Source organism: Schistocerca cancellata, chromosome 1, assembly GCF_023864275.1.
Source record: "Schistocerca cancellata isolate TAMUIC-IGC-003103 chromosome 1, iqSchCanc2.1, whole genome shotgun sequence".
Classification (NCBI taxonomy): Eukaryota; Metazoa; Arthropoda; class Insecta; order Orthoptera; family Acrididae; genus Schistocerca; species Schistocerca cancellata.
In genome coordinates this window covers 592,676,541-592,688,618 of record NC_064626.1, presented here as the reverse complement: position 1 = coordinate 592,688,618, position 12,078 = coordinate 592,676,541, and the positions used below count along the sequence as shown (strand labels likewise).

At 40.0% G+C, this 12,078-nt stretch overlaps 1 protein-coding gene across 3 annotated transcripts in view; it reads right to left on the bottom strand.

The window, feature by feature from the left end:
* Positions 1–4,487: 4,487 nt before the first annotated feature.
* LOC126181994 (protein-L-isoaspartate O-methyltransferase domain-containing protein 1-like) overlaps positions 4,488–12,078 on the bottom strand; it is a 68,295-nt gene continuing 60,704 nt past the window's right edge. For all 3 annotated transcript variants that reach the window (XM_049924815.1, XM_049924816.1, XM_049924817.1), the window contains one exon: positions 4,488–6,757. In XM_049924815.1, the coding sequence (XP_049780772.1) occupies positions 6,219–6,757 (539 nt within the window). In that variant the 3' untranslated portion in view covers positions 4,488–6,218. The remainder of the gene's footprint in view (positions 6,758–12,078) is intronic.

Genomic DNA, 12,078 nt, shown 5'->3' with positions numbered 1-12,078 from the left:
GTCTCATTTCCTAATCTAATTCCCTCAGCATCATCCGACTTAATTTGACTACATTCCATTATCCTCGTTTTGCTTTTGTTGATGTTCATCTTATATTCTCCTTTCAAGACACTGTCCATTCCGTTCAACTGCTCTTCCAAGTCCTTTGCTGTCTCTGACAGAATTACAATGTCATCGGCGAATCTCAAAGTTTTTACTTCTTCTCCATGAATTTTAATACCTACTCCGAATTTTTCTTTTGTTTCCTTTACTGCTTGCTCAATATACAGATTGAATAACATCGGGGAGAGGCTACAACCCTGTCTCACTCCTTTCCCAACCACTGCTTCCCTTTCATGCCCCTCGACTCTTATAACTGCCATCTGGCTTCTGTACAAATTGTAAATAGCCTTTCGCTCCCTGTATTTTACCCCTGCCACCTTCAGAATTTGAAAGAGAGTATTCCAGTCAACATTGTCAAAAGCTTTCTCTAAGTCTACAAATGCTAGAAACGTAGGTTTGCCTTTTCTTAATCTTTCTTCCAAGATAAGTCGTAAGGTCAGTATTGCCTCACGTGTTCCAACATTTCTACGGAATCCAAACTGATCTTCCCCGAGGTCGGCTTCTACCAGTTTTTCCATTCGTCTGTAAAGAATTCGCGTTAGTATTTTGCAGCTGTGACTTATTAAACTGATAGTTCGGTAACTTTCACATCTGTCAACACCTGCTTTCTTTGGGATTGGAATTATTATATTCTTCTTAAAGTCTGAGGGTATTTCGCCTGTCTCATACATCGTGCTCACCAGATGGTAGAGTTTTGTCATGACTGGCTCTCCTGAGGCCATCAGTAGTTCTAATGGAATGTTGTCTACTCCCGGGGCCTTGTTTTGACTCAGGTCTTTCAGTGCTCTGTCAAACTCTTCACGCAGTATCTTATCTCCCATTTCATCTTCATCTACATCCTCTTCCATTTCCATAAGATTGTCCTCAAGTACATCGCCCTTGTATAAACCCTCTATATACTCCTTCCACCTTTCTGCTTTCCCTTCTTTGCTTAGAACTGGGTTGCCCTCTGAGCTCTTGATATTCATACAAGTGGTTCTCTTTTCTCCAAAGGTCTCTTTAATTTTCCTGTAGGCAGTATCTATCTTACCCCTAGTGAGACAAGCCTCTACATCCTTACATTTGTCCTCTAGCCATCCCTGCTTAGCCATTTTGCACTTACTGTCGATTTCATTTTTGAGACGTTTATATTCCTTTTTGCCTGCTTCATTTACTGCATTTTTATATTTTCTCCTTTCATCAATTAAATTCAATATTTCTTCTGTTACCCAAGGATTTCTATTAGCCCGCGTCTTTTTACCTACTTGATCCTCTGCTGCCTTCACTACTTCATCCCTCAGAGCTACCCATTCTGCTTCTACTGTATTTCTTTCCCCCATTCCTGTCAATTGTTCCCTAATGCTCTCCCTGAAACTCTCTACAACCTCTGGTTCTTTCAGTTTATCCAGGTCCCATCTCCTTAAATTCCCACCTTTTTGCAGTTTCTTTAGTTTCAATCTGCAGTTCATAACCAATAGATTGTGGTCAGAATCTACATCTGCCCCAGGAAATGTCTTACAATTTAAAACCTGGTTCCTAAATCTCTGTCTTACCATTATATAATCTATCTGAAACCTGTCAGTATCTCCAGGCTTCTTCCATGTATACAGCCTCCTTTCATGATTCTTGAACCAAGTGTTAGCTATGATTAAGTTATGCTCTGTGCAAAATTCTACAAGGCGGCTTCCTCTTTCATTCCTTCCCCCCAATCCATATTCACCTACTATGTTTCCTTCTCTCCCTTTTCCTACTGACGAATTCCAATCACCCATCACTATTAAATTTTCGTCTCCCTTCACTACCTGAATAATTTCTTTTATCTTGTCATACATTTCATCTATTTCTTCATCATCTGCAGAGCTAGTTGGCATATAAACTTGTACTACTGTAGTAGGCATGGGCTTTGTGTCTATCTTGGCCACAATAATGCGTTCACTATGCTGTTTGTAGTAGCTAACCCGCACTCCTATTTTTTTATTCATTATTAAACCTACTCCTGCATTACCCCTATTTGATTTTGTATTTATAACCCTGTAATCACCTGACCAAAAGTCTTGTTCCTCCTGCCACCGAACTTCACTAATTCCCACTATATCTAATTTTAACCTATCCATCTCCCTTTTTAAATTTTCTAACCTACCTGCCCGATTAAGTGATCTGACATTCCACGCTCCGATCCGTAGAACGCCAGTTTTCTTTCTCCTGATAACAACGTCCTCCTGAGTAGTCCCCGCCCGGAGATCCGAATGGGGGACTATTTTACCTCCGGAATATTTTACCCAAGAGGACGCCATCATCATTTAATCATACAGTAGAGCTGCATGTCCTCGGGAAAAATTACGGCTGTAGTTTCCCCTTGCTTTCAGCCGTTCGCAGTACCAGCACAGCAAGGCCGTTTTGGTTAATGTTACAAGGCCAGATCAGTCAATCATCCAGACTGTTGCCCCTGCAACTACTGAAAAGGCTGCTGCCCCTCTTCAGGAACCACATGTTTGTCTGGCCTCTCAACAGATACCCCTCCGTTGTGGTTGCACCTACGGTACGGCCATCTGTATCGCTGAGGCACGCAAGCCTCCCCACCAACGGCAAGGTCCATGGTTCATGGGGGGTAAAACCTGTCTTATCCACAGAAAATACCCTTACACACAAAAAATCATGCTGCCAAAACACAATGTAGAGTGACAAAATTTTGGTAATAAATTTGTCTAGGTAACATATTTCTTATTAACACTGCAAGATTACATGTTAATGTAAGCACGAGATGAGCCACTGCAAATGTGAAATGCTGGTACATTAATAACTGGTGTACCTGCCAGTTGAACACAAACATACATGCACTGTGTTGTGCATGTGCCGGATGTCAGTCTGTGGGATGGAGTTCCATGGCAGTTGCACTTGTTCGGTCAACACAGGGATGTTGAAGGCTGTTTGTGAATGACACTGGAGTTGTCATCTGATAATGTCCCACTTGTGCTCGATTGGAGACAGATATGGTGCTCAAGGATGCCAAGGCAACATGTTGGCACATTGTGTTGTGTTACAACAGCTGTATCTGGGTGACTGTTATCCTATAGGAAAAAACACCCTGGACTGCTGCTCATGAATGGCAGCACAACAGGTAAAATCATGATCGACGTAAAAATTTACAGTCAGGGTGCATGGGATTACCACGAGAGTGCTCCTGCTGTCACACGAAATCGCACCCTACACCATAACTGCGGGTGTAGGGCCAGTGCCTAGCAGGCAGACAGGTTGGTTGCAGGCTCTCGACTGGCCTTCTCCTAAAACACACACACACACACACACACACACACACACCACACACACACACACACACCCTTCACTGGCACCGAGGCACGACCAGCTTTCATCAGAAAACAAAGCAGATCTCCACCCTGCCCTCCTCAGCTTCACACCATTTAAGTCGGAATGGCGATAATTTGGGGTCAGGGGAATACATGCTACAGCGCATCTGGCTTGGAGCTGTCCTTGAAGGAACTGATTTGTTACAGTTTGTTGTGTCACTGTGGTACCAACTGCTGCTCAAATTTCTGCTGCAGATGCAGTATGATACACCAGAGCCATATGCCAAACACTATGGTCTTCCTTCTCAGTAGTGCCATTGGCTGTCCAGAGCCTGGTTGTCTTGCGACCGAACATTCTCTTGACCATTACGGCCAGCAGTTATGTACAGTGGGTACATTCCACTCGAGTCTTTCTGCAATATCACAGAAGGAACAGCTTCTGCTAGCCCTATTACATGACCTCATTCAAACTCGGTGATGTGTGGACAATGGGGTTTTTGTTACATTTAAAGGCATTCTTGACTAACATCAAGCCACCACATCCAATCTCAAAGATAACTAATGCTCATGAACATTACAGTGTGTATTTAAAGCAAATCTGATTTGCAACCTCATATGAGACTGGCACAAAACTTGAATAGAAATTATCTTCCAGATGTAGAAATGCCTCAATCAATTTTTGCTTATGTTGCACAACTGCTTCTTTGTGTTGCAATTTTTTTCCATTATGTATGTATACGTTTATGGCAGAAGAAAAAAAAAAATGCTGGCATATGTCATGTAACCCATTTCTGACAAATGTGTGCCATAATCTTCATGTAATTACAGTGAAACACACATTTGATGTCTAAAATATTTATTAACATTGCTACAAATACAAGTTCATAAGCAAAATATAAAATATATCCAAACAAAACTGATATTTTACACTAAAATACACAATTCGTATTTCATAGACCACAATTTATCATTTAGATTTTTAACAAGGTTGATGACATGTTAGACATACATATAAGGAATTTTTACAACTTAGGAACTTTCAAAACCTAGCACTCTTCAATGGGTGGAGGTTAATCCATTGAATCATAATAAGCAATTAAGTACAACATAATTAAAATTTTATTAATAGGGCGTACAGAAACATCTTTTATAACAAAATTGGTTTTTCTGTGTGAGAAATCAGTAACTCTGGACCAAGGTTATATATCTGTCTGGCATATAGGCTTGTACATATGTGGCAAAATCGGAGCAAGTCTGTAACAAAACTAAAAATAGTTATTTCATGAAAATATGTTACACTGGAACACACACAATGTTTTTGCAAGATACTTAATTACACATTATGTACCTCCTATATTTCAGAACTACCAAGAACAACAGAGTCTATTTTGGTTTTATACAGGGAAATTTAATCAAGTGATTTATGGGACTTACACAATACCAACAGTCTTCAATTAATGCAGCTGGTAGTGGCTTACATCACAATCTAAAAAAGTAATTGATTTGTTCCAATAAGAAAGCATTACAACAGAAAGGACAAAATGTGAAGTATTTACATCAACAAGCAAGTAATAATCAGGAATACACCAAATTTATTTTTAAGTTACACCACAAGTAAATCCTGTACAACACTTGTAAGCCTGAAAGTAATAATGTGCAACATTTACAAACCAGCAGTTCCCATGTAAAATAATACAAAATGATTGAGAATGATCAGAATATGAAGGCAGCCAGAGAAAAGTGATCAAGTACTAAAATCACACACACAACATGTAATACAATGACTGCACAAAAGATTTTTTTCTACTATTATAACTGTCATGAAATGGTCCTTGTTCCTTTTCAAAGCCCCCCTTGTCACTCTCAGAATGTGTGTTAAAGTTAATTCTTCTGGTCTGTATCTTTTATTTCCAGTATTGTCAGTTACACATATAATTCGACTTTTATTCCTCCCTTTCTCAGAATAGTTTTCTGTAACTCTTTTCCTACATCTATACAGAGATTTACAACAACAAGTAACAATTTCTGAAGAACCTACAGATAAAATAAATATGGACACTTTTCAGCAGACCTATGTTTTTCCGGGAAGTATATCACATAGAAATGAAAGTTTAGCTGGCCAGTCAAGTGTAAATAGGAGCACATGAAACTGGAAGCTAGAAGAAACAAACTTATCAAATGAATTGATAACTATAGACTTAGCTATAAATAAGCTGCTATTAATGACCACTGTACTATCTCATTTAGAAATGGCTACTACTGAAGGTAACTTCACAAGAAATGGGGAAAAACACATTAAACAAACACCAGAGTATTGAGAACTCTAGAATATCTTAATTTTCCATCTATAAAATAACAGCTAGTATGATACAGTCAAATTCCATGGCAGAATCTGATTAGAGGACTGGAATTCCACTCATGTGTTATTAGAGTAAGCTGTAAGCATCTTTTGGAGCAAATTCATACAGTGCTTGGCAGGATATGTAACGAGAGTCACTGCTTCCTACCCAGGTATGCTATATAAAATCTGTCGATGAGATCAAGGCTATGACATACTCCTCGTGTAATCATAATAATGAAAATTTTACTGGTATTTTGTTTCAATCTCACAGAAAGTAAAATTTCAGGCACCATGTTATTGGCCACTACGTTTATTTTGGCATATACCTTTAATTTATACACAAAACAACTGAAAGCCTCAGAAATTAATGAAAAGCAAAGGAAACCAAAATAATTTATAAATCGATCTTATTTCAGTGTAGAAGGGCATGTAAACAACAATCTCCACATAATAAAAGAAATTCACCAATGTAAAAGAGGACTTTCATTCTATTAGAAATCCCTGTTCAGGTTCAGAAAACTCTTTAGAGTAGGAGGGAGTGGCAACTGAAGGATCTTGGCACGCATACCTGCAGCATAAGCTGCACCAGGTGGAGTTCGTACTGTAGCTGGAGTACGGCGACGTGGGGGCGGTGGTGAGTCATCTCCATCTGCATCAGACAGGTCAGAACCAGATGCCATTTCTTCCCCTGAAGGTGAATCACCTGAAATTTCAATGTCAGCGTCCTCCTCATCTCCGAGGCCCGAGTCAGATTTGCGGCGTTTTCCACCTCGTCCCCCACTCCTGAAACCAGATGGTGGAGCAGGCAGACGCACAACACCTGCCACAGGTCGCAGTTCCTCTACTGATCCATCAAGCAATGGAAGCATTAACTGCCCAAATGTATGCCTGCGTAAACCAGAGGCTCTCGATCGAGGACGGCGTGGAGCTGGTGGTGGTGGAGGTGGTAATTCTGCTTCCACCAGTCGGCGTAGCTCCCGTCGTAATACTACTCGGCATGCTTCCTGCAAGCTTGGTGGTGCTGTATCAGCTGTGCAAAACACAACACAACTGTAAGTATGCCACTAATTAGATTTTAAAATGTCTTGCTATATCTAATGATAAACAGAAATATTTTAGAACTCATAAGTATATTTCTGCATATGAGAGCTGACTAATTCTGAACAGAAATATAAGCTTTGGGGAGATATTTCATATATTTATGAATACTACAACAGCAGTCGCCATCAGAAGCACACGTAAGCTTTACTATCTTACAGTGTGCTTCCCTACGAAAGACAAATTGACATGGCTTCGTCCCAGTGCAAGGTAAAACCAAAGGCAACAGGTGGCATTTGATTATGCATATTAGAAAATGTAAGAACAAGCAAATGGTTCACAGTAAGCAAGAAGGAATCAAAATAATGGATCACATTTTTGGCCAATTTCAAATGTACTTAAAAACTACATAAAGCTCTCGTGTTCTTCATAAATGTTGAAATATTCTACAGTTATGGTTGAAATTATGAAAATGATTAAAATTTTGTTCTTGTGTCAACTTGTCTAAGACTTTCCTATTGTCAAATTATAGCTAGACTGGCGCACAATTCATTACCTGATGAGATTTTGGATATGTGTGTGTGTGTGTGTGTGTGTGTGTGTGTGTGTGTGTGTGTAGGGGGGGGGGGGGGGGGGGAAGAGAGAGAGAGATAGAAGGGCAGGGCTTGTAATATCAATACCTCTGCTAAAATAATCCAAGACTATTTTATAGGTCACAGACTTCGTTAATACAACTCTCAATTCATTTCTTTCTTACCAACCTTCACTAAATCAGATCCAACCACAGACAATGTAAGACTTAAAATCTGGTCTTCATTCTGAATGTTGCAGTTAAAAAATAGTTGGATTAGCTTGGAGTAGCCAAAAATATGAACTACAGAAAATACAGCTAATTAATCATGTACAAAAACTAATTTGTACCATAATAATTTGGTATTGGACACTTCATGAAACCTCTACCACATTCATCTGATTGCTAACACAGAGAGCTCATCAAGTTGGTAAATTAATCCCTACCGCCTTGTAAGAAGATATTAATATGTTGACACAATTATGTTAACAGAATCTTCCGTCGGTTCTTGGTAGAACATTATAATAAATGAAAAGCACCAGTTTGCTTTTGTTCAACAATATTACTTATATTGGGTTAACCTGTTTTTGGCTTACAAGGCCATCTTCAGACATTTACTGAGTATTATCACAATGTTTGCAAACAACATTGGAAGAGAAGTAACACATCTACATAACAGTTTATATTAATATACAAAACTAATAAAATAAAATAAAATTAGTACTAGACAAGGCTACATCAGGAGGCATGAAACACAGAGTGATACACAAACCAATTAAAAGAAGAGACAATTATCAACGTAACTACAGAATACATAAGGAACTAAAGCAATAACAATAAGAGAAAAAGAAAGAAATAAATGCAGGAAAATGGAGGCGTTTGAGGGAACCTACAGTAAATGCAATCTTTGAGAGTGTGGTGGTACCGCATTTCAACATTAACATTATAATCAAGACAGTGGCTACGTAACAGTTTGCATTAAATAAATGAACAAAGTAAAACATGAACAATATTTGATGAGACAGCTACAAGGGGTGTTAAACATGGATAGTAATACAAGTACCAGTTAAAAGAAAGCCTTAACTACTGAAACTACAGTCTATATGGAATACAAAGACAACTTCAACAAAACAAAAGAACTTAATGAATACAGGATAATGGGAATATGTAGGAAGACACAGTGTGGGAAGTAATGAACAACAGAGATGATTATATGGAGTTTGACCACATCTTGCACAGGAAACAAAAACAGAAAATTATACCCCTCCTCTATGCCCCACCTGCTTCCCCATCCACTGTCTGCAAGAAATGGTGTACACTACCAGACAATGGTTCCTCTTAATGATGTGGTGTCAGAGTTGGAAAGCATTTACGCAATGGATATGGTAGATCTAGATAAACATTGTCTCACATGAACTTACTAAATGGGATAACAAATTCTATGGGCAAATTAGTGACATGGGTACAGGGATTCTATGAAAGCTAACCTAAGCCATTATATTGCCACTACTGACAACTTGAAATATAATCCTTTGGAAACCTAATATGAGGATAAATATGCAAATATGCTATGTAAATTTCTGTCACAATGAAAATAATTAAGGAGAGTGGGAGGGAGGGTTGTCGAGGGGTTACTGATGGCTTGGACGGAGGCAGCAAGTGTACAAGATAGGAATGCGGGAGGGAGGGAGGGAGGGAGGGAGGGAGAGAGAGAGAGAGAGAGAGAGAGAGAGAGAGAGAGAGGGGGGGGTGGGTGGGGGGGGCAGCAGATGCATGGGATAGGAATGTGACATGTGCTTCAGAAATGGCGAGTTTGTGCAGCGTATAATGATAATGATGAGTGGGAGTATATTTGGAGATAATGACAGAGCAGAGGAAGCAGCGACAATGATGAAAGAGGGTAAGAGTGCAAGGGGTTAGCAAAGGTAGATGACAGAAGGATTACGGGAACAAAGGCTATGTTGCAAGGATAACACCCATCTATTCTCAGGACAAATGTATGCCATACAACTGCAGAATGTATAATGGATCCTATGATCACTTTGTTTCTCTGAAGCTGTGCACTGGGGGAATAATCCAGATAGCACGGATTGTAAAGAAGCCATCAAAATCGTGCATGTTGTGCTCAGCAGTGTCGTCTGCCACTGGCAGTCAACTCTGCTCTTTGCCATATCTTGGCAGTGGCCATTCATTTAGGTGGACAGTTGGTTGGGGAGTCATGGCCAGGTAAAATGCTGTGCAGTAATTGCAGCAGGGCTGCTATATGAAATGGCTGTTTTCACAGGTGGCTCTCATGGAATAGGATAAGCCTGTGATGGCACCAAAGTAGGATGTGTCTGGTGGTGAATCAGTTAAAAGTCTTGTACCTGGATCTTCCACAGACATTTTAACGAAGTGCCACCAGTTTGGGAGAGGATGAGACATAGGCATGCACCAAGATATTGTGTGGGTTGGGTGGGTGGTGGAATACCTAGCGAGGAGGGGTGATAAAGATGTGGGTAAGATGTTCTTCATTTCCAGGTATGATAACAGATAGTTGAAGTCTTAGTGAGGATTTGGGTCAGTTGTTGTCTGGGATGATTAAAGTGATGAGTGTGTTCTGCTTTGCAGTCAGTTCTTGGGGATGGTAGGGTGTGTGAGGCTGTGGCATGGCAAATCCATTTGTGAACTTTGTTTTTGGGATAGTGTCTGTATGATGGCCTTGATGAGATCTACAGTATACTGAGGAATGGAATTCATTTCACTGAAGATGCACCGTCTAAGAGTGGCCAGACTGTATGAAAGTGATTTTCTAGTGTGGAAGAGAGAACTGCTGTCAAAATGCATGTGCTATTGATTGTTGGTGGGCTTGATATAGTCATAAGTATGAAGAAGCCATTAGAGAGATGCTCATCAACAGACAGAATGAACATGACAATGTGCAGAAAATTTGAGAGAAGCGGTGGAAGAACCAGGATAGGGTACTACGACCCAGAATCGAGATCATGAAGACATCAACGAACCTGAACTGAACAAGGATTTTGTCATTTTGAAAACCTAGGAAGATATCCTCCAGAAGGCCCATAAATAGATTAGCATAGGAGGGTGTTGTGTGGGTGCTCATTGGACTTTCTGAGGATTTGTTTACAGGTCTTCACCTCAAAGGAGAAGTCATTATGTGTAAGGATGTAATTAACTGAATGTCTAAAGAATGACTGAGTGTGTTGGGAATCAAAGAAGGTTGGGTGAGGTGACACTTGACAGCAATAAGGTCACGGACATGGTGGATATTGATGTACAGAGAAGTGGCATCAAAAGTGATGAGTAAGAATCCAGATGGTAAATGGGTGAGAATCTTTGAAGGAGAGATTAGAGGATACATCATTCACTAAAGAGGAAAACTACTCTGAGAACAGAGATGACTTGCAGCAATAGAGAGGCTTGGATTCCAGACAATATTCATCCTAAGCCCACTTCCCACCTCCTAAAACACACACGTACGAGGTGCGACAAATTAATGAGACTGATGTGAAAAAAAATGTTGCTTACCATTTTAGTCAAGTTTAGTGTTGTCTCCTTCAAAGTAGTCCCCTTCTGATTGCACTCACTTTTTCCAGCGCTTCTGCCATTGATGATAACATTTTTGGAACTCATCTTCTGTAATATCCTCCAAGACCCTCGTCACTGCTTTTTTGGACATCTTGTGTTGTTTGAAAACGGTGTCCCGTGACTGCCGTTTCGACTCTTGGAAATATAAAAAAGTTGCACGGAGCGATATCTGGCGCATAAGGTGGCTATGGTAGCACTGAAATTTGTTTTGAGGTTAAAAATTGTTGTACTGACAGCGCAGTATGGGACGGCGCATTATCGTGAAGCAGAATCCAATTATCAGCAATGTTGGTATAGACATGAAGAACTTTTTACAAAGTCTTTCTAAAATTTCTTTGTAGTAATATTGGTTAACTGTTTGTCCAGGAGGCACCCACTCTTTACGAATAATTCCCTTGGAATCAAAGAAGTACACAAGCATGCATGTCACTTTTGACTTTGACATGCGAGCTTTTTTTGGTGTGGGTGATCCCTTTGAGCACCATTGCGAACTTTGGCGTTTTGTCTCTGGATCGGACTGAAAAAACCAACTTTCATCACCAGTGATAAGATGGCTCAACAATTCTGGATTGATTTCTGTTTACTCTAACAGATTGGCTGCCACATTTTTCTGTGTTTCTCGCTGTTGTTGTGTGAGATTTTTGGGGTCCATTTTTGTACAAATATTTCTCATAGCAAGATCTGCAGTTATTATGAGACGAACCGTTTCTCGATTGATGTTCTGTAGTTCTGCAATCATTTTCATGGATAATCGTCGATAAGATCATATGAGTTCACGCACCCTGGCCAAGTTGACATCCGTCCGTGGTGTTGATGGTCGTCCACTGCAGTCTTCATCTTCAACATTCGTTCTGCCTTCACTAAACATTTTATGCCAATGAAGAACTTTAGCTCTTGACATAACCTCCTCTCCAAAAGCCTTCCGAAACTTACCGTAAGTTGTTGTTGCGTTTTCACCCAATTTAACATAAAAAGAAACGGCATACCGTTGTGCAATACTATGCGGTTCCATTTCCGTGACGAGAGACACAAACACATGTTAACTTATTACAGCACAACTCACAACTGAGCAGTTGCATCAATGTGCAGCTTGGACTAGAAGCGGCTTACAGACCAAGGTCAAAGATATTGTGCCTACGCAAGCCTGAAGGGTT